Source organism: Talpa occidentalis, unplaced genomic scaffold (genome assembly GCF_014898055.3).
Source record: "Talpa occidentalis isolate TD23 unplaced genomic scaffold, MPIMG_talOcc4v2.1 talOcc4.9, whole genome shotgun sequence".
Classification (NCBI taxonomy): domain Eukaryota; kingdom Metazoa; phylum Chordata; class Mammalia; order Eulipotyphla; family Talpidae; genus Talpa; species Talpa occidentalis.
In genome coordinates this window covers 27,764,734-27,786,282 of record NW_023605305.1, presented here as the reverse complement: position 1 = coordinate 27,786,282, position 21,549 = coordinate 27,764,734, and the positions used below count along the sequence as shown (strand labels likewise).

General features: G+C 47.6%; 2 protein-coding genes across 4 annotated transcripts; one reads left to right on the top strand and one right to left on the bottom strand.

Annotated features, from left to right (window-relative positions):
- Positions 1 to 2,240: 2,240 nt before the first annotated feature.
- KIF2C (kinesin family member 2C) lies at positions 2,241 to 20,727 on the bottom strand. 3 transcript variants are annotated; one of them, XM_037498823.2, is made up of 21 exons: positions 20,541 to 20,727; positions 19,667 to 19,761; positions 15,811 to 15,912; positions 15,588 to 15,636; positions 12,921 to 13,043; positions 11,189 to 11,311; positions 10,546 to 10,646; positions 9,836 to 9,931; positions 9,094 to 9,148; positions 8,840 to 9,002; positions 8,052 to 8,142; positions 7,736 to 7,799; positions 7,567 to 7,658; positions 6,665 to 6,807; positions 5,907 to 6,111; positions 5,696 to 5,806; positions 4,338 to 4,405; positions 4,086 to 4,191; positions 3,878 to 3,991; positions 2,979 to 3,102; positions 2,241 to 2,865 (listed from the first exon to the last, which is right to left on the bottom strand). In XM_037498823.2, exons 1-21 carry the CDS (start codon positions 20,602 to 20,604, stop codon positions 2,783 to 2,785), a joined length of 2,172 nt encoding a protein of 723 aa, XP_037354720.1. In that variant the 5' UTR covers positions 20,605 to 20,727; the 3' UTR covers positions 2,241 to 2,782. The 3 variants fall into 3 exon arrangements, with proteins under 3 accessions (XP_037354720.1, XP_037354721.1, XP_037354722.1); XM_037498824.2 differs by lacking the exons at positions 19,667 to 19,761; positions 20,541 to 20,727 and adding an exon at positions 16,072 to 16,463; XM_037498825.2 differs by lacking the exons at positions 19,667 to 19,761; positions 20,541 to 20,727 and adding an exon at positions 16,387 to 16,463.
- On the top strand, positions 18,091 to 18,797 carry LOC119235457 (non-histone chromosomal protein HMG-14-like). Its single transcript, XM_037498826.1, has one exon. The coding sequence runs from the start codon at positions 18,175 to 18,177 to the stop codon at positions 18,472 to 18,474; it is 300 nt and encodes a 99-aa protein (XP_037354723.1). The 5' UTR covers positions 18,091 to 18,174; the 3' UTR covers positions 18,475 to 18,797.
- Positions 20,728 to 21,549: the final 822 nt, after the last annotated feature.

Here is a 21,549-nt window from a genome sequence, read left to right as displayed (position 1 = left end):
GCAGAGCAGGCAGAAGGGCCGAAGTACACTGCTGAGGGGGAGCAGCGGGCGCAGGAGAGGTCTGCGCGCCATGTGGGACCCTCCTCGGGTGGCCGGGGAGCAGCCGGGGATCGAACCGGTGCCGCAGAGGCCGCGGGCAGCTTCGCAACCCAGCGCTCAACCACTGTGCCACTGGGGAGGCCCAATTTACTTATATATATTTTATATCATTGTTCATTTTTTGGTACTGTTTGCTTTCTTTTCTCAGGTGTAGTCCCATAGAATTCCCACCACCAATTCACCCATGCACCATCACCATAGTCCCTTGTGCTCTTGCCACCCTCGTTTTGATCCGTCTCCCTTCCCCTTCCCTGTACAATGTCTGATTTATAGATGCCTGTTTTTTTTTTTAATTGTTATATCCGCATTAACTTTTCACCAGCTCCTTTTCCTGTAGTCCTTAAACCTGAGATTAATCCACCTACATGTGCCTGACTCCCGGGTTACAGAATGCTGCTGTGTGGTCATGTAGTTCTGCAGACTAGTGCCACTAGACAATTACTGTTATGAACAATCTTTGCAATGAAAGATTTTTTTTTTTTTTATTTTTTTATGGGACCCTCGCCAGCAGCCAGGGATCGAACTGGCGCTGCAGAGGCTGCGGGCAGCATCGCAGCCCAGCGCTCAACCTCTGCGCCACCAGGGGAGGCCCAAAAGATTTTTTTTTAAAGATTTATTTATTTATACAAGCACTGGGTACAGTCAGAAGCGCGGGTGGGTGAGAGAATTCACCAGAGCCAGAGCGGAGAGCAGAACAGGCAGACTGACGAAATACACTGCTGAGGGGAGCAGCGGGTGCAGCAGGAGAGGTCTGTCGCGCCATGTGGGACCCTCGCTGGTGGCCGGGGATCAAACCGGCGCTGCAAAGGCTGTGGGCAGCCTCATAGTCCAGCGCTCAACCGCTGCACCACCAGGGGAGGCCCGAAAGATTTTTTTTTTTACTCCCCAGTTAGGTGTTTTTTTTTTTTTTTAAGGATTTGAAGATTTATTTATTTACACAAGCACTGGGTACAGTCAGAAGCGCGGGAGGGTGACAGAATTCACCAGAGCCAGAGGGGGTAGCAGAGCAGGCAGAAGGACCTAAGTACACTGCTGAGGGGAGCAGCGGGCGGCAGGAGAGGTCTGCGCGCCACGTGGAACCCTTCTCTGGTGGCCGGGGAGCAGCCGGGGAGCAGCCGGGGATGGAACTGGCGCCGCAGAGGCTGCAGGCAGATTCGCAACCCAGCGCTCAACCGCTGCGCCACCTGGGAGGCCCCCGAAAGATTTTTTTTTTTTAATTTTTATTATTTTTTTTAATAGAGGCATGCTTATTTATTTGTTTGTTTGTTTGTTTTTGTTTATACATGCACTGGGTACAGTCAGAAGCACGGGAGGGTGAGAGAATTCACCAGAGCCAGAGCGGGGAGCAGAGCAGGCAGAAGGACCAAAGTACACTGCTGAGGAGAGCAGCGGGAGGCACGAGAGGTCTGCGCGCCATGTGGGACCCTCCTCCGGTGGCCGGGGAGCAGCTGGGGGATCGAACTGGCGCCGCAGACGCTGCAGGCAGCTTCGCAACCCAGCGCTCAACTGCTGCGCCACCGGGGAGGCCCCCGAAAGATTTTTTTTTAACAAATGAAGTGAGGATGAAAGAACCTGGTCTGTAGACCCCGTCTTTCTTGAATTTCTACAGGGACTCATGTGCACCACACTCCCCACTGTCTCTAAGGCCTCTAACACACACATTTGATTTTGTGATTCCTAGGCTATCCATCTAGTGATATCACCATTCAGACAATTCATGCTCCGTAACATGAAATCTGGAGTCCTCTGGTTCCCAAACTGTCCAAGTCCTAGGCACGGTCCGTCAGTTGACCTGGCAAACCTCTATTCATTTTTCAGGATCGAGCTGGTACTGCTCATCAGATTTTTTGCTGTCTAGTGAGTGTTCTCTTGTGTTTCCACAGAATCTTTTAACATGCTTTGAGCAGGCTAATGGACACAGCACCATGTCCTTTCTGCCTATAGCTCCTGTCCCCAGGAGAGGACCTGGGACCTGGTCAGCATTAGACATGGCAGAGGTTGGCGTCTTCAGCACATCACCAAGACTGCAGGTGTGGATGTGGCCTCCCAGGGAGAGTGCAGAACCATCAGCACTCTCCAGAGCTGCAGTAGTGTCCTTTGTCCCAAAGGCTGATACATGCAGACCTTCCCACACACCACTCAAAAGGTTGTTTTTTTTTACTTACTTTATTCTTAGACATAATGTGTAAACACAAAACAGCAGGGATCCTCTTGGGCTTCAGAAAATAGCAAGGAAGAGGTCCCAGAGACTTTTTTAAAAGTACAAGACATTTTAGTTCCAAGGTCAAGGGTGCGGTAGGCAAGACAGAGCCCACAGAGAGTTGAACTAGAGGCTCCTCTCTCCCCAGAGCCAAGACAACCCCATGGTTCCTGCCATCAGCAGCCAGTCTGTGCAGGCAGAATGCTGCACCAGGGAAAACTACACCAGATACACCAGAGACTCTTCCCTCTTGGAGAGAAGGGTAACACAGGATAACTAACAACTCCCTCATCATCCTTCCGCCCGAGGGCACAACTGAAGAAAAGTAGTATCCCCTGTCACTCTGATGCCCTCCCCAGGTGCCCTGGGCTCAGACGCTCCCTGCTTGGACCCTGACCAGACCACCCCTACCCAAAGTTCGCTGGGGAGGTGGGAAGGGGTAGAGGCTAGGTGTGAAGCCAAACAGATCTTTATTTGTAGTTGTCACTGGTGCCGTTTCTTGCTGCTTATTTGTTTGCTGGCCTGCTCTTCCAGCTGCATGGCCAGGCGCAAGGCCTTGATTACATCTGAAAGGAAGAGGGGGTGGTGTACAAGGCGCTAGTGAGCACCTCAGAAGCCCCATTCCCTCAAGGCAGAGCTGCCACCACCCACAGAGGCTGGGCCCTTCGGCTGCACCCACCTTGCAGAGCTGAGAAGTGCTTGGCCTGCTGGGCCAGGGCAAACTCTGCTTTGTTCACAAAGGTCTCCAGGTCATAGTCTGGCTGCTCAGTCATCTCAGAGAGCTCGAGCCAGTCTGGTCCTTGCTGCAACACAGGGAGCACCTTGTCAGCTCAATAGTGACCCAATCAATTTAGCAAGTCATTCCAGGAACTCTGCCATCTGCAGTGCAGATGCTTGTGCAAGACACCCATTCCACCAGTCATGGGCACACCCTGCCCCCTAACCCTCTGGGCAGTATTCCTCAGCTTGAATTGTTCTTTCTACCCAAAACCTGCCCCTGTCCCTATGTCAAATGAATGTCATCATCTGTCTTGAGGCCTAAGCCAGAAATCTGAGCAACAGCCTTGTTCATTCACCCTGCTTGTCCACCCCGTAAGTGGTGCTTCAGCCTCATTCCCAGTGCAACCCCATGGCCACGGTCACACTCAGTGATGACCAACATGGCTCACAAACTCTTTCCAACAATCTCTAAAGTCCTGTCTCAATTTGTGTTCTTTCACATACCCAAACCAGGCTCACACTTTAAGGTTTACTATCCATACTTCGTGTTTTTGGATCTGACCTATAGAAAGCATCTGGTGAACGTTCACTGAACAAGCAAGAGTGTGTTTCTGTGAATAAATTACCCTCCCAGCCGGGTATGTTGGAGAGCCTGGCTTCAGCCAGGAGGATGGAGGAAAGTCTGTGTGAGCCAGGTTAGAGAAGGGGGTATGTTCTTTAGCTGTTCTAGAAGAATGGCTAGCTGGAGAGGTGGAGAATTAAGGAATGCTAGTGTAAGTACAGGTTGCCTCTGGTCATCCCAACCTGATGATCCTGGTGAGCATAACCAGCGCCTGTTCTGCCAGGGCCGCTCCTCACCTGTATAATCTCCTTGAGTTCCTCCATGGCCCTGTCCTCCAGCTCCCTGATCTGAGTCATGGCTTCATTAAAGCTGGACATTTGGGAAGACAGTTCCTCTTCTTCTTTGGAGAACTAAGGGGACCAAAGGGAGAGACACGACAGGATGGCCCAGTTCCCATCTCAGCAGGTCACATTTCTGTTTTGCCCCCATCGCCTGCCCCCTTACATTGCCTGTGATCAGGGACCCATTAGAGCTGGCTTCCATCTCTTCTGTTTCCATTTGAGTTGGCTGCTCCCCAACGGACCCACTGTGGGGGCTCAGCTCCTTGACCCTAAGAAAACAAGCAGGTCTCAGATCCCAGAGCAGTCTCCTTTGCATAAACAGTAAGGCCATAAGCCTCCTAGCCACTCACCATTGCCTCTCATTTCCTGCCTCCTGCACCCCTCTCCCCATCCCACCTGACTGTAGGTACCGTACCTGTCTGCATATCTCAGTGTGTTTAACGTATATTCACAGGAACTTATGCCCGGTGAGATCATGGCGATCTGTGAAAGAGGGAATGAGCAGTTAAAGATTCAGGGTAAGGGCACTAGACTGACTGCTCCTTAGAGAGGCTGATGGAAGGGTCTCTTCGAGCCACTGATACCCAACATGGTATTGGCAGGGAGGGCCCATTAAGTGCCCACTCTCTCTGGGCAACTTGCCTCAGAAACACTGCAATTCAAGTGCCTTAAAAATTGGTTTCCTGCATTTAAAGCCATATCTGATTACCTCCTGCTTCTTTTTTTTTTTTTTTTTAATAAATTTTATTTTTATAATCCCATACAATTGCAGCCCCCCATTCTGACCCCAATCCCTCCCTCCCACCCCGCCCCTAAAAGTGTCTCTGGTTCATAGTTTTTTGTTGATTTTGATTTTCACTTTCTTATAGTTATTCGTTTTCCTGTTCCCTTATTTAAGTTTTCTAGATTCCTGCTATGAGTGAGACCATCCGGTATTTTTCTTTTTCTTTTTGGCTTATTTCGCTGAGCATGATCCCTTCCAGCGCCATCCATGTTGCTGCAAATTGCATGTGTTTATCTTTTTTGAATGCTGAGTAATATTCCATGGTATATATGTACCACATCTTCTTGATCCAGTCATCTATTTTTGGGCATTTGGGTTGTTTCCAAAACTTAGCTATTGTAAACAGTGCTGCTATAAACATAGGGGTGCAGGTGTTCTTTGGAATTGATGTTTCTGTGTCCTTTGGGTAAATACCTAACCTCCTGCTTCTTTATAGCTCTTTGCTGACCACTTATCAAGGTCACATCTACAACCTCTGTGGCTAATCCTAGAACCTTCAGGTCACCCAGGCTTAGGGATAATCCCTTAGGGTGAAGGGTTTAGCGCTTATTCAGAAATTTCCATCTTCCCCATAGGCAGAAGAGAAGATAATCCCTGGAATGGAGGAAGGTGAAACCCTAGCTAGAAGGGCTTATGGATAAAGAAGGGAACCAAAAAAGTAATTCAAGGCCACAGCCCTGGGTTCCAATGTAAGTTTTAGGCTGTGAGCCAGTGACCTGAGGGAAGCTACAGAAGGGGCAATAATTTTCCTCTCTTGCTTCTCCAGAGGTCAACCTTCTGAAATCTGGAGCCCCCTTTCTACCAGACAAGGGAGGAATAACCTCCCCAAACCAAGAGCTGCATGAACATACAGTCCTCCCCCCTTGGCAGAGAAGCCCAGTGAAGTCAGAACCTAGAAACCCAGACAACCAGGGGCACCACCAAGTCCCTTGCCCAGGGATGGGACTAAACGTCTCCCTCTGCTCTACCTGCAAAGCAACCCTACTCACCATGCAGGTCCTTGAGTTCTCCCCAATAAAGGAGTCCCGCAGCACCTGTGTCAGCTTGCTCTCTCGGAATGGGGTGTGGGCCTTGTTCTGTCCCAGGGCCCTGATGCACTCCTGTGGGACAGCAGGGGTAACTCAAGTCCCTTCCTCCCTTACACTGCCCACTCCCTCCACCAGCAGCCTTCCAGGCCAGGTGCCTCTAGCTAGCTGCTACCTTCAGGGCGAGGAGGCTTTTGTTGATTTCTGCACCCTCCATGCGAGTCTGCCGGTCAGCACTAGAAGTGTCTGCTCCTCGTTCATTCCCTGCCAAATCCACCAAAGAGAACTTGCCATGCACTCTCCCTTTGGCTCGAAGAAGAATCTGGAAGCAGGCGTGGGAGCGCGAAGAGTTGGAATTTGCAAATGTCTGCCCAGAGGTCCTAAGGCATAAAGAAGGGCAAAATCAAGTTATGAGCTTCTAGGGTGATCAGCTATAGTATCTCCAGAGTCCAAGGCACCCCAGTCCACAGCAGTGAATTCTCTGGTAAGAGAGGGACACAGGTCAGGACTCGATGAAGTTCTGGGTCTTCCCATCTCAGACTTCTGTCCTCTGTGGGTGGAAGAGCACCTCCCTAGTCTATACAGGAACCATGGCGCCATTACTTCCAGCCAAGAACAGACCCAGAGTTCCTGTTTCCAAACACAGCAGGAGGGAGGCAATAACAAAAAGAAACCCAGAGAAGCAAGAAGATCTTATTTTCTCTGAAGAGCGAGCATGGGAATAGCCGGACTTAGATTTAAAATAACTCAAGATCTCCTGATGAGCCATTGGCCCACGGTCATTCCCTGAACTGAGACCCCTTGAGGCAGAGGCTTTCATAGTCATCACTGGGGAAGCAGTGCTCCATGGAAACAGCAGTGGGCTCAGGGCTAGTCTCAGTCACCCAAACTGAGCATTAAAAGATGGTCCCTTCCCCTCTCCAGAACACTGACCTGCAGGCACTGCCCATGTCGATCATCTTGATGACATCATCAGCACAGTTAACCAGGTGCTCCTGCAGCCCCACCACCTGCACCTGCTGCTTGCCATCCTCCAGCACACGCAGCTTGGCCTTCTTATTAAGCAAGTCGAACAGCTATGCCAGGCAAGGGAACAAGGCCAAGGCTATCAGGCACTGGGAACCCCACTTGACTTCCCCTTTCTGAGCCTGTCCCAACTTAGACAAACGCTGGCAGCAAGGACGGCAGAAGTTAAGCCAAATAGATGTCAGACTAGTAATCAGCGGCACACTTGAGATATGAACCTGGCTGCTCAGATTGCTGTAACTCTGGTCTTTTATTAGCTGTGGAGCCTGAGCTAGTAACAGGTTCTCCTACTATTCAAAGGTACAGCGTTCCTACTTAGTATAATTCAGTAGCTTCTTTTCTGGATCTGGGAATGCTCAAAAAATTTTCCACATAAATGGCAGTAACATTCTCTGATCGATTGATTGATCAATCTACCTATCTGAAAAGAGAATATATGGGGGTGAATGTGTACCACTGGGGAAAGAACGAACTTCCTTCATGGAAGGAACACATAAGACAAACCTTCCATCTGAGAGGGACCCCTGAGGACCACTCTGGCCACATCAGTTGAGCTGTGGTATCATCCCACCAGCAGATGAAGTCTCTCCCACACCACAGGCTTAACAGCCCAAGGGGGCCCAGGCTATAATAGCTAGCCAACGTCAAGATTTTAGAAAGTTCTGGATCTGGTGAATTCTCTCACCCTCCCACGCTTCTGACTGTACCCAGTGCTTGTATAAATAAATAAATCTTAAAAAAAGAAAAGAAAAGAAAAGAAAAAGTCCAGGGGCATCAAAACCATAAATAAGGGGCTTCCTGCCTACTACCTTCCCATTATAGATCTCAAAGAATGTCACATAGACTTCCAGGCCTAGGTTCCGGTAGCGGGGCTGGTTCTTCAGGAGGAAGACATCCCGAGCTGTGGGAGAGAACCTGGATTAAGTAAACTACCTGCCTTTGTGTGCCCAACCCACTGCAGCAGAACATACTACTCACACGCCATCGCGTAGATCCCCTTGGATGAATTCAGGGCTTTCCCAGAGAGGTCACCACCCATAGTCTGCAAAGGGAAGGCACAGAAGACTGTGGTAAGGGGCCCTTGGTGCAGGCCAGAGCACAGTTGGCGTCACTGTCCCGTGTGCCATGCCAAAATCTGGAAGGGTAAGGCCCCTATCTATACCTGACACAGCAACTGTATCTGGTGATGGGCAGTGAGCAGACCTTCTACAAGAAACTCATTATCCATCTTTAAGGGACCGACACAGTGTTATACTTCAGTCAGGATCCCTCCCTGGCAGGCCTGAATACTCACATGTGTCTTGCCACTTCCGGTCTGGCCATATGCAAAACAGGTTGCTTTTCCCCCTTCAAAAATTGTCTGTACCAGTGGCCTTGCTGTGAACCTAGGAGACAGGATAGAGAAGAGTATACCTCTCTCTCCAAAAAGTGCTCCCTAGAACATGGGCCCACTGCCCTTTGCTGCAGAACTCCGGGGTGCTCCTTCCAAGCACAAAACACTAGAATGCTTCTAAGTGGTCCCCTTAACTCCAGCCCCACTTACAAAATCTAATTCTCCTATCCAAATGGGGAGGGCTGGATTTGGGTTGGGATAGGAATAGGAATCGGCTGACAGCCCACACTCTGAGCCACCAGCTCCTCTTGAACCCTGAAGACACAAGATGAAAGAAAGCATGAGCTTAGCAGCTGACTTTCAGTATAAGATAGCCTACAAAGCCCAGGGGAAACCCTCCAGAGTTGGGGCCTAAAACATTTTAGGCTTTGTGGATCACAGATATACACACAAGGCCTCCCTGGTGCCCTAGGGGTTAAGTCTCAGTGCTATTACCGCTACTGTGTGAATCTGATCCCCGGCCAGAGAGGTGACCCACATGGCGCAGCAGACCACTCCTTTCTTGCCTCCTGCTCCCCTTATGTATTTCAGTACACCTGCCTGTTCTGCTCCCCACTCTGTCTTTGGTGAATCCTCTCAACCGCCGTACCTCTGGCCTACACCCCAGCTCTTATATGCATAAATAAATAAATCTTTAAAAAAGAGGAAAGCAGAGGAAAGGAGGAGAAACAAACAGCTGAAGGACTAACCTGTAGACAACTTCATTTGAAGCTGTTTCATCAAATGCAAAATCAAAACAGAATGCTTGGTTTTCCAGATACTTTGTTAAGTCCACTTTTAATTTGGGCTCATGTACCAAGAGGAGACACTTGCTAGGAATGGAAATCACATCAATTTCTTTCTTGGCCAACTCTGCAGAAGAAGAGTATTTCAGGGAATCCTTCCTGGACACAGGGGAACCCCCACTCAGTCCAAAGCCTCTTTCTGGCTGAACAGGGTTTACCTTGTTTATTCAGTGGACGTTTTCTAACACAGACGCATATCCTATGCTCTTCAATCTTCAAGAGAAAACAACAACCAGCAAAGGGTGAGACCAAGTAAGTTTGTCCAGAACCCCTCCCCTTCCAGTTCCATAGGCTGGCCTAGACAAGGCCAAGATCAAATACTAGGACTCTGCCTCTCCTACTAGTTACTCTAGAGCACTAGGAAAGTAGCCCTAAATTTTCTTCCCCGTTTTCTCTGCTGCCTACAGGAGGTTTCAGCACTACCAACAGAAGCGGGTATGTGTTAAGGGGAATTTATAAAGAGCAAACTCTGGGTCCTCCCTGGTGGCGCAAGGAGTTAAGAAGCTGTCTGCAGCCACTGCAGCACAAGTTCGATCCCCGGCCAGGGAGCTACCCACATGGCACAGCAGACCTCTCCTGTTTCTCCTGCTGCTCCCCTCAGCAGTGTATTTCAGTCAATCCACCTGTTCTGTTCTCCACTCTGGCAAATCCTCTCACCACCAACACCTCTGGCCTGTACCCCAGTTCTTGTATGCATAAATAAATCTTATACTAAAAAAAAAAAACAAAACAAACTCTCCAATCCAGGCCTCACTAACTCCAACATACCAAATGGTTAATAAACTCTTACGGGTAAATGGCGATTCCTACATGCTCTGACTCCTATAAAGACAAGTTTTCTGCCTCTCAGTTGTGCACCTACTCAGAAAGGAGAGGTAGAAGTCCTTTGGGTTTACTTACAGGATCAGTCACAGTAAGTGGATGACATTCCAAGGTAGTCCGAAATTCTTTAATCATCCGGGCAAATTCCCAGTTGGGAAAGCTGCTGTCATACTCCTGTTTGGGACAAGTGCAAACGAGGACTGCCTACCAAGATGTATGTACCCTCAGAGCTAAGCAGCAGCAGCTCTTTACATGCACATGTCCCATCAGGGTTGACAAAGTCCCCATGTGATCGCACTTCTTTCTACCCCGACTCCAGGCTGAGAACCCAGAAACAAAGCTGTGGGAACAGAGATTGACAGGGCAGCCAAGGCATATACCCAACCACCCGAGGAACTGGGGTGAAAGCCATGTGTTCCCCTTCTCCCCTACACCCCCCCGCCCCACCCGACCAGAAGGCTGGGATTCCCCGAGCAATAACCCAACTAATGGTATAAACTAGAACTTCATTGTAGGCCCCATGATAGTAGGAGGTGGGGGAAGGCAGCTAACTTTGCCCAGGAGTACAGCTGGCCTTTGCACTGTGATGGCATGCCCAATGAGTAATCCGCATGAAATATTCCTCATCAGAGGCCTTCAGAAAAATATCTAAATTGGTGAGAAACCAGTTAAACCTTCTGGATTTCAGCACTGGAGAAATTAGTAACTTCCAACCATCTCTCTGATATTAGAAAGGTGCAATTAAGGATACCTGTCCAAGAACCTGCCCTAGCTCTTCAGAAAGGTACCTGAGCTCGTTTTATTCTCATTTCAGAGTTTTGGGCCCTCTTCTCTTCTCTCTTGTTCTTCATTTTTTCCATTTCCTTCACAATACATGATTTCCTCCGAACTAGAGGGAAAAATGGAAGCCCACTTTCTTAACTGTCTAGGCAGCTTGTTCTCCAGCTGTGTTATTGAGTCCATACTAGAGTTTCCCAGGACTAGGCCTTCTCTAGACTCTTATTAGTAAATCACTATATGCAAGGAGAGGAAGCAATAGTTGGGGTTCGGGATGGCCAAGCCCACAAAGCAAAGACTTGTTAATGTGAGCACTCCAGATCTAACCCAAGCTCGCTCTCTGCCTGTGGCAATTTCTCAACAACCTGGAGAGGTGAGACCCTCCCTGCTTGTTTGATGGTCATTGTGGGCTATTCATCAGGTGTTAGCCAAAACTTTAGTTTTGACAGCACCTCAACTACATCAGAGGGCTCTTGCCAGCTTGATGGTACGGGGTCATCTTTTGTGAAAGACTGAGTCCATGGCCACAGGACAACATGCCCCATGGGGCAAATATAGTTTGAATTCAGGTGGCAAAGCAGGCTGGGCTTGGAATAGGATGTAACTACCTGTCCTGCACTAGCAGCAGGGCAGCAGACAGCTCAGTGTGTCTACCTGAGTTCACAGGGTTTGCAGAAGTGGTTCCTCGGATGGAATGGCCTTGCTCTTCCACCTCCTCGCTGACCATCGTCAGTGGTATCTCAGCCGATGTAGGGCAGGAAATCCTAGGGGGGCCGGCTGTGGGGGAACAAGAGTCATTGGAGAAGCAGACAGGTCAACCACAGTTGTGCTCATCTGAGTCCTAGAAGGTTGTAGGCCAGGAGGGTGACTGCCAGCTCAGCAAGAACTCGGGCTCCATCAGTATGAGCAGCGTTTGGACTTTTGCCTTCACCCCAGCTCACACCCAAAGCCCAACCAGTTTCTGTATAGGAGCTGGCTCCTGGAGATGAAGTATCTTTATTAAAGGGTATGTGAGTAGTTCAGCACGGGCTTCATCATGAAAAGCCTCTATCAGCAGCATGCTCAAACCATCTGAGTTAACTGGTTGGGTTAGAAGAGCCTTTAAAGAGCTGGACTGTTTTTAGGTTTGACCCTGGGTACTCAAGCTGGCCAGGCCCTTCTACTCATTTGGGAGAAAGTTCAGGCCTTTCTGACTTCTCCAAGGTCTTGCAAATACTAAAAAGCCAGGGATAATGGGAACCTGAGCAAAAATGAACAATATTGATTTAACCCAGAAAGGTATCACCCATGACACCTCACTATTTTCCGTACCTGATATCATTCTTGTTTACTTTCATTTTATCAGAGCTTATGTGATTCATGTGATGATTGTATACCTTCCAAATCTGCACCTACTTTGTAAATCTAAAAAGTTGACAATCGGGCCTCCCCTGGTGGCGCAGCGGTTGAGCACTGGGCTGCGAAGCTGCCCACAGCCTCTGCAGCACCGGTTCGATCCCTGGCCGCCGGCGAGGGTTCCACATGGAGCAACAGACCTCTCCTGCCGCACCCGCTGCTCCCCTCAGCAGTATATTTTGTCAGTCTGCCTGTTCTGTTCCCCACTCTGGCTCTGGTGAATTCTCTCACCCACCCGCGCTTTTGACTGTACCCAGTGCTTGTATAAATAAATAAATCTTAAAAAAAAAAAAAAGTTGACAACTTAAATTTTTTTTTTAAAGATTTATTTGTTTATACAAGCACTGGGTACAGTCAGAAGCGCAAGAGAGTGAGAGAATTCACCAGAGCCAGAGCGGGGAGCAGAGCAGGCAGAAGGACTGAAGTACACTGCTGAGGGGAGCAGCGGGCGGCAGGAGGGGTCTGCGCGCCATGCGGGACCCTCCTCCGGTGGCCGGGGAGCAGCCGGGGATCGAACTGGCGCTGCAGAGGCTGCGGGCAGCTTCACAACCCAGCGCTCAACCACTGCGCCACCAGGGAGGCCCCCTAACTTAATTTCTTAAGTGTATTTTTCAAATCCTATTTTTATAAAGTCCAGTAAGAGAAAAAGCTAATCTATGCTATTAGAAATCAGGAGTATAGGTATCTATAGGGGTTAGGAACTTGAGGACTCCTCGGGGTGTTGGGAATGCTGTTTGATGAGGTGTTACATGAGTGTGTTCAGTTAGTGAGCTATAGTCAATGATATGTGCACTTCTCCATATGTTTCAATAATTAAAAAAGTAAAATGAGATGATTTCCAGATAAGGGGGCAGTGTTGGTGGGGCAGAGGCAGTACTGAAGCCAAGGGGGTGTAGGAATCCTCAGATGTTTGTTCCAGAACAGGAAGAGGGCAGTGCATGAGAGGTTGCACCAAGTCCTCAAACAGAGAGAAAGTAGATTAATTACTCACCGGAAACTGAAAAGTGCTTGCGGGAGTTTACCGGTGCAGATGGCTCCACCTCCATATCATTCTCCTGAGTGGTGGTGCGAGCCTCTGGGACTGTGGACATGCGAGTGGAGCGGCCTCGAAAACCTGAGGGACCAAGAGCAACAGCTAAATAATGCAGCATTAACAGGAGGGCCAACAGGGCAACAGGAGGGTGGTGAGACAACCCTCCAAGACTCTGTACAGTGAAATGGGTCCCAACCACCAGGAAAGGAGCCCATCTATTTCCTAATCTTTCCACCCGGGGAAAGGAAAAATTGGACCAAATACCAGTGACCCCAAAACTAATTTGCTCACATTCTATCACTCTGAGAGCTCGTAAGGACAAGGATACTTCCACAAAAGCATCTCTCTCAAGTAAATGGAGGGACCTACAACCAATATGAAATCATTTCTGGGTGATAGAGCTAATCCTTTCAAGCAAAAAGCAATACTGGTCTTAACGTATCATTGTTCAATTTTACCATACCTCACAGCAACACCAGAAAATAAGTATCAATATTCCCAGCTGACATTAAGTCTCAGAGAAATTAAGCAACTTGCCCAATGTTACTCAACTAGAAAGTGTCAGAGCCAGAATGTGAACCTAGGATTGTGAGATTCCAAAGTCTGGGCTTTTTTTCACTGCTCCAGGATGCTTTACAGATCCAGGTCTGGGCCACATCAGAGACCCATGAGATCAGCTACAATGATTTTCTGGAATCTAAAAGTATGCTTAACTGAGATAAACACTTGAGTTACAGTTGAATTCTTATATCAATTTCTACCCATCTATACAGTTTTCTTCATAAGAAAAAATTTATCACCTATAAAATGAAAGAACTCATAGCTTTGGAAATAAAGCACATGGTATCATATTTGCAATCAGCAACTTGTACTAAATTTCTGAATTGTCTAAGTTTAGACTGATCTGATGGCTCTAATATGATCCATATCTTTCATAAAGAGCACAAATAATTATAATTTTTCTATTTCCCAAGAATTTGTAAATCAGGGGCTTCCTGGTGGCTCAAGGGGTTAAGCACCGCACTATGAAGCAATCCACCGCCTCTGCAGCATGAGTTTGATCCCTACCTGGCCACAGAGAAACCCACATGGCTCAGCAGACCTCTCCTGTCTCGCCCGCTGCTCCCCTCAGCAATTTCAGTCAGTCTGCCTGTTCTGTTCCCCACTCTGTCTCTAGTGAATCCTCTCACCGCCCGCAGCTCTGGCCTATACCCCAGCTCTTGTATGCATAAATAAATAAATCTTTAAAAAAAAAAAATGTAAATCATGTATTTCACTTCTACTTTTGAAAAGCATGCAACTCTAAAGGCCTCCCTGGTGGCTCAAGGGGTTAAGTCTCAGCACTATGAAGCTATCAGCAGCCACTGTAGTATCAGTTTGATCCCTGGCCAGGGAACTAACCCACATGGCATAGCAGACCTCTCCTGTCTCACCCACTACTCCCCTCAGCAGTGTATTTCAGTAGATCTGCCTGTTCTGCTCCCCACTCTACCTCTGGTGAATTCTCTCATGCCCCCTTCACACCTCTGGCCTACATCCCAGCTCTTATACGGATAAATAAATAAATCTTAAAAAAAAAAAAAAAAAAAAAAAAGCATGCACCTCTATTAAGATTTTTTTTTTCCCCATTAAAAGGGCCTTTGAATAAATAAATAAATAAATAAATAAATAAAAGGGCCTTTGACCCTTTGACAATACCCTTTTAGACATTAATAAGAAGTGAAACCTAGGCTTCCCTGGGTAGCACAGCAGTTTGAGCACAGTGCTGTGAAACTGTCTGCAGCCTCTGCAGTGCGGGTTCAATTCCCGGCCAGCTAGGGACATTCCCACATGGTGCAGCAGACCTCTCCTGTTGCGCCCTCTGCTCCCCTCAGCAGTGCTTTTGGTCCATCTGCCTGTTCTCCTCCCCACTCTGTCTCTGGTGAATTCTCTCACCCTCCCACGCCTCTGGCCTGTACCCCAGCTATTGTATAAATTAAAAAAAAAGGAAGCGAAACCCCTGTAACTCCTATCTCTCTTGCAGGCCCTTATGTCATCAGAGAGGCCCTCACACTAAATTTTTAACAAGTTTAACAATAGGGCCTCCCTGGTGGCACAGGGGTTAAAGTCTCAGCGCTATCAAGCTATCAGGAGCCACTGCAGCGAGTTGGATCCCCAACCAGGGAGCCAACCCACATGGCACAGCAGACCTCTCCTGTCTCGCCCACTGCTCCTCTAGTCAGTGTATTCAGTCTGTCTATTCTGCTCCCCACTCTGTGTCTGGTGAATCCTCTCATCTCCCACACCTCTGGCCTAAACCCCAGCTCTTGTATGCATAAATAAATAAATCTTTAAAGAAAAAACAAGTTTAACATATAGCATTGTTAATCATAGGCCCCGTTTGTGATATAGATCTCCACAAGTTATTTATCTTGCATAACAGAAACTTTGTAGCATTTGACCAACACCTCTCTTTCCCCCATCTTTGTAGCTATATCTGATGATCTCTCACTGAGAAAGATGCTTGGAAGAAAGAGCAGGTCTTATCCCGCTAAATGAGCAATGAGTTCATTTAGCAATGAACTTCACAGTTTCCTGAGCCCCAGGGTCATTCCTGAAACAATCCTGAGATAATAAGCCATTTACCTTCCTTGGGAGCAGGAATTTTGGAGTTGACTGATCTGCGTTTTTGTTTCTGAAAAACAAAACAGACCAACACAATATAAGGCTCTTATCAATTTTCAAGGTCAACCCTGGGTCCATGTGCTGTGCTGAAGTCCGAGGAAGTTCCAGGACACAAACCAGCAAAGAGTCAACAAGTCAAGTGAATCCTCTGGGACACTGGCTATGGCAGATGACAGACACCTACCTGGACAGTTACATTCTCTTGCAAGGGCAGACTGATCTTCGGGTGTAAGGGAAGAAGCTGTAAAAGTTCTGGATTTACAGCAGCCACATCATCAAAATCAATCTGCAAGGAACAAGTAAAAGCTTCAGTGGAACAACAGTTTGTTTAGTCTAACTGTATCTCTACAACCAAGGTTACCCCTAGACCTAGACTTTACTAATTCTAAGTTCCACACATACAAATTAGCAATAAACAAATATTTATTCCTTAGTCATGGTTTACCATCTAGATGGATTGGGTTTCTTGATTTCCAAGGCAATGGTAGATGTCAGTGAGTGAGAAGGAGGTGAAGAGGAAGGCAGATAGGCAGGCAACTGTCAGGTGGTCCACAGTAGACCTAGGTCACTTGGCTCCACTACTGTTCTGCTGGACTGTGGGTTCCTGATGGGTATAGCCCCCCAGGCACTTCTTGCTGGCTGACACTGAGTCGGGAACAAGTTCTAATGTCCCTTTGATAGTCAAAATGGAGGGACCTTCAGGATCTTATGGGCAGGGATATGTTCCCGAGAGCTACTACCTAACCCTAAATCTACCTACATTTCTACTGCACCCAGAAACTTCTTGCCCAGTCACAGCTTCCCATTCATGCTTTCCCTACTTCCTGCTCATATGTACAATGAGGTCACAATTCTAGGTTTACATCACCAGAGTCCTGCAACCCCTCTAGGAACAACTCAAAATTTATTAGCACAACTTCCTAACAGTTTTAAACAAATCAAAATAGCACCAACTATTGATTATTTGTATCCTAAAATGGGACAGAGCTGAAGCATGAACTCTAGGGTGAGAGCTTTATCTTCTACATTTACAACCTAATTTATTAACTGGCTCATTTCAAACATTTATTAGTCATGAGTAAGGCAGTAGGCAGTAGTCCAGGGGAAGGTATTTAGTGATGAATTAAGATATAGCATTGCCCTTGTCTTCAGGAGCTCACCTTCTAATAGGGAAGAGATGTCATATGCACACAGGGCTAGAAACCTACGTCACATGAGATAGATAAGGAGAGGAGAATCATCAAATGCAAAAGCTGGCAGGTAACATCAGTAAGCACACTCTCATCCCTATTTCTACACACCTTGACCACACATGATTACCACCCCCCCATTTCTAAACCCTAAATTACAGAGATAAACAATAGGAGGCCAGAATTCTAACCCTAGCTCTGATATTAACATTGATTCATAGCAAGAAGTAATGATTCTGACACTGAGGATTCAGAGGAAACATCCAAGGAGGAAGGAATAAGAGTGAGAGTGTGAAGGCAAGGCCCTAGGCATGGCTGCAGAGTATGAAGCTGCCCCATTTGTTCCTGGCACAGAATACTCTGGAAGCAGAGTACGGTAGAAGGGAAAAATTGATTTGGGTTAGATCCTGAAAAGGCTTTGAATGTCTCGTTAAGAAATCTGGATCTTGAGCCTCCCTGGTGGTGCAAGGGGTTAAGATGCAACCTATGAAGCTGTCTGCAGCCACTGCTGCACAAGTTTAATTCCCGGCCAGGGAGGTGACCCACATGGTGCAGCAGACCTCTCCTGACTCGCCCGTTGCTCTCCTCTCAGCAGTGTATTGCAGTCAATCTGCCTGTTCTGTTCCCCATTCTGTCTCTGGTGAATCCTCTCACCACCCACACCTTTGGCCTATACCCCAGCTCTTATATGCATAAATAAATAAATCTTTAAAAAAAAAAAAGAAAAGAAATCTGGATCTTATTCCAAAGGCAATATTCAAGCTGGAGTGAGATCCAACAAAAGTTACATTTCTAAGCAAACAACAAAAATGAGGAAACAAATCCTAAGGAGCTGCTAATAGTTGGTAGAAAGGAATTTTAGGAAATGTTTTCAAGGACAGATAATGTAATCAACCTTTGTATTTCTCAAATATACCACCTAAACATCTGTATACCTACCTACCACAATATACTACACAAATTCATTAATGTGTTATTAAGTTCCATGAAAGAGTAACCAGGTCTATCTTATCCATGTCTGCATCCCCAGCACCAAACACACTGTCTGGCATTCTGGAAAAAGGACTTGCAGAATAAATCCTCACAACAAACCTATGAGGTAGATATTATTACATTTTATATGAGAACTGAATTTCTAAGAAGGGCAGAAACATGCCTGTGAACACATAAAGCAGTAGTGGCAGAGCCAGACTAAAGTTTAGGTTTTCAGATACCCAGTCTGGTGATCTTCTCATCACATCACAAAGCTTTTAAAATATAAATTTTGGAGGCAGCGCAGCTCGCGAAGGCTCTCGGCGCGCGGCGGCTGGCGCGCGGCGGCCCGCAGGCACCCGGCACGCGCCCGCCCCGCCGCCACGATGCCCAAGAGGAAGGTCAGCTCCGCCGAGGGGGCGGCCAAGGAGGAGCCCAAGCGGAGGTCGACCCGGCTGTCGGCGAAGCCCGTGAAAGTGGAGGCGAAGCCCAAGAAGGCGGCGGGAAAGGATAAATCATCAGACAAAAAAGAGCAAGCAAAAGGGAAGAGGGGCGCAAAGGGGAAGCAGGCGGAGGTGGCTAACCAAGAAACTAAAGAAGACTTGCCCGCAGAGAACGGAGAGACTAAGAACCAGGAGAGTCCAGCTTCTGATGCCGCAGGAGAGAAAGAAGCCAAGTCTGATTAATGTCATGTACCATGTCTTACAAGTGCTCCCTGTCTCCCTTCTTGTACAATCCAGAGGAATATTTTTATCAACTATTTTGTAAATGCAAGTTTTTTAGTAGCTCTAGAAACATTTCTAAGAAGGAGGGAAACCCACCTCATCCCATTTTTTAAGTGTAAATGCTTTTTTTTAAGAGGTGAAATCATTTGCTGGTTGTTTATTTTTTGGTACAACCAGAAAATAGTGGGATATTGAATATGGGAGGCTTTGATTGTCTTGGGCGTCTGCTTAGCATTCCATAGATGGGGAAGTTTTTATATCCTGTTGTATAAAGCTACTAAATGGCAGTTTGCAGTCACAGTCGTGCATCTAAGTTGTGAACATTTTAAAATTCTTTTCCTGTGTCATTTTTTGGTAGGATTGTTTCCTAAAGAAAACCACTCCTTTATCTGGGCTCTCCTGTCAGAATTTCGTGCACTCTGTAACATCTTTGGTCCTGGTCGTCCAGTTTCCCTAGTAACTATGTGCTGTGAAAGATTGGGAAATTTGAGTATGTAGTGTGTATGATGCTAAATTGTGAATTAGTGAGTCTTACAGTGTATCAGCTTATCAGCATTTGAAGAGATTGGAACTTGATGTCCACTTAAGGAAAATTTGCCTCCAAAGTTTTAGATGGAAAGTCTCCGGAATAAATGTTTAGAAAAGAATCATGAGCTTTTTTTGGTATGTAAAAGACTTGTGTACAAAGTGAAATGTCTGTGCTGATTATCAAAGCAACAATAAAGTCATAGAATGTTTCCTTGAAGCATGTGAAAAAAAAAATAATAAAATAAAATATAAATTTTGGTGGCCTAGGGGTTAAGTCTCAGTGCTATCACCACAACAGCCTGAGTTTGATCCCTGGCTGGCCAGGGAACTAACCCACATATGTCGCAGCAGACCTCTACTCTCCTCAACTGCTCCCCTCAGCAGTATATTTCAGTAAATCTGCCTGTTCTGCTCCCCACTCTGTCTCTGGTGAATCTTTTAACCCTCTGCACCTCTGGCCTATACCCCAGTTCTTGTATGCATAAATAAATCTTTAAAAAAAATTAAGGAAAAAAAAAACCAGCGGTAACAAGACAGAATCAGAAACAAGGCTCTCACAAGTTCCAGTTCCACAGATCTTTTAGGGCAGTGTTAAATGTAGCACATGCATTTTCATAAAACCTACCTCTTTGCCCTTTGTGGCACCTCCTTCTGTCCATTCCACTGAAACACAAGAGTCCTCCAAGCTCACAGTCCTTACATTGGCACTGTGAATTAAGCCTATAGGAGAAAAATGCCAGTTACCCACCTTTTTCATTTTTAGGATGTCACAAAGACTCAATGTGGAATTGAGGAAAGGACAAGACAGCTATCTTTTTTTTCTCTTATAGAAGACAAACCTCCTGGCACTTCACCTTTAGAACATCTCACAATGAGGTGGGCAGGAGACAGGTTTGAACACGGCTGCAGGGAATAAGGATTCGTCCCTACTCAAAAGAGAAGCGACAGTGGCCTAAAGGTATGTTTGGGGAATCACTCTAGTCCTTAGCTGAACTGTTCCTCAACGCAGCACGGAGGCTCTAGTGATGCAGGGTTTTTCCTACCTCACTTCTGAAGGTCATGTCAGATCACTCTCCTAATAACCAGAGCTTCAGAAACTGCTTAATAGAGAGACAAAGGCACAGACAGAACAGAATCGCAAGCTCCTTGAGAGCGGTGATCTTGTCTGTCTGGTTACTCTCAATCCCAATGCCTGACACACGTCAAGTATTTATAGAAGAGCAGAGCGGCCAGGAAGCCGAAATCCCTACAAGGACAAGGCAGTTTCAGCAAAGAATTTTGAAGGGGGGGAGCCCCGCCCACTCCCGAGGGCCGAGAGGGGCCCCACCTCCAGGGCGGAGGCCGCGGCCCTCGGTAGGTAAGACCCCCTGCCAGAGCAGAGACCCGGACTGGAGAGCCCCCAAGAGTGTCTCAGGCCTTGCCATTTGGGGGAACCGCAGTAATTTCAGTCATCTCAGAGCCCACGGGTCCCCCCTTGGCCTCGGGACCCCGCCCCTCACCATTACTGCGCTGGATCTTGATGGAGAGACCAGGAAACAGGCGGGCATGGAGCGACGAGTCCATGGGCAGCTGGCAGGTGCGCGGGGGAGAAAAACGCGAAACGCCAAGAAGCTGCAACTCTCTGAACTCTATGAAGCCTCAACGCTGAGCAAACCGCCGCAGTTTAAATCCCGCGCGCCAGCGTCCCTAAAAAACGTCATCACGCTGCCGCCGGTCTTGGACCGCCAGTCGGAGGCGCCTGCGGAGCCTTTTGGGATATGTAGTCTCCCGCCGGACTTCCGGCTCGTGGCACCGCCCACTCGTCTGGCCACGCCCCCCGGCGTTGGGCTTGCGGGGACTTAGCCAGGTTGCGGAGTTGTGGTTTGCAGTCCCTGGTGTTACCCCGTATCTTGTGTTGCTGGCTTGTCCCCCACACTGAGAACCATCAGTGCATCTTTAAAAAGTGAGGGTTCTGGGGACCTCCCTGGTGGGGCAGGGGGCTAAGACGCAGCACTATGAAGCTATCCGCAGCCACTGCAGCAGAAGTTCCATTTCCAGCGAGGGAGCTGACTCACATGGCGCAGCAGACCTCTCCTGCTGCTCCCCTCAGCCGTGTACTTCAGTAGATCTGCCTGTTGCGCTCCCCACTCTGTCTGCACCTCTGGCCTACACCCTAGCTCTTGTATGCATAAATAAATAAATCTTAAAAAAAATTTGCAAAAGGAAAGCATACCTTTACCTGGAAAAATGTGGCAGTCACTACTGTAGCCAAGTGATCAAACTTTGCGTCACTAGTAGTGAGGAAACCTGACATTGTACGGGATGACGTCTCCTGACATGAAGGGTATATACAGCATCATCCAAGAGACAGTGTCAAAAATGTGTAACCTAAAACCAATCCAGCTCTAGACTTAGCTTCCTGTTTCTTAGAAATATATAGGTGGTTTTGTGGGAAGAAGTGTCCAGTGAGGCTGGAGGCTTGGGAGGTGAAAGAGTTCACCAGAGACAGAGTGGAGAACAGAAAGGGTG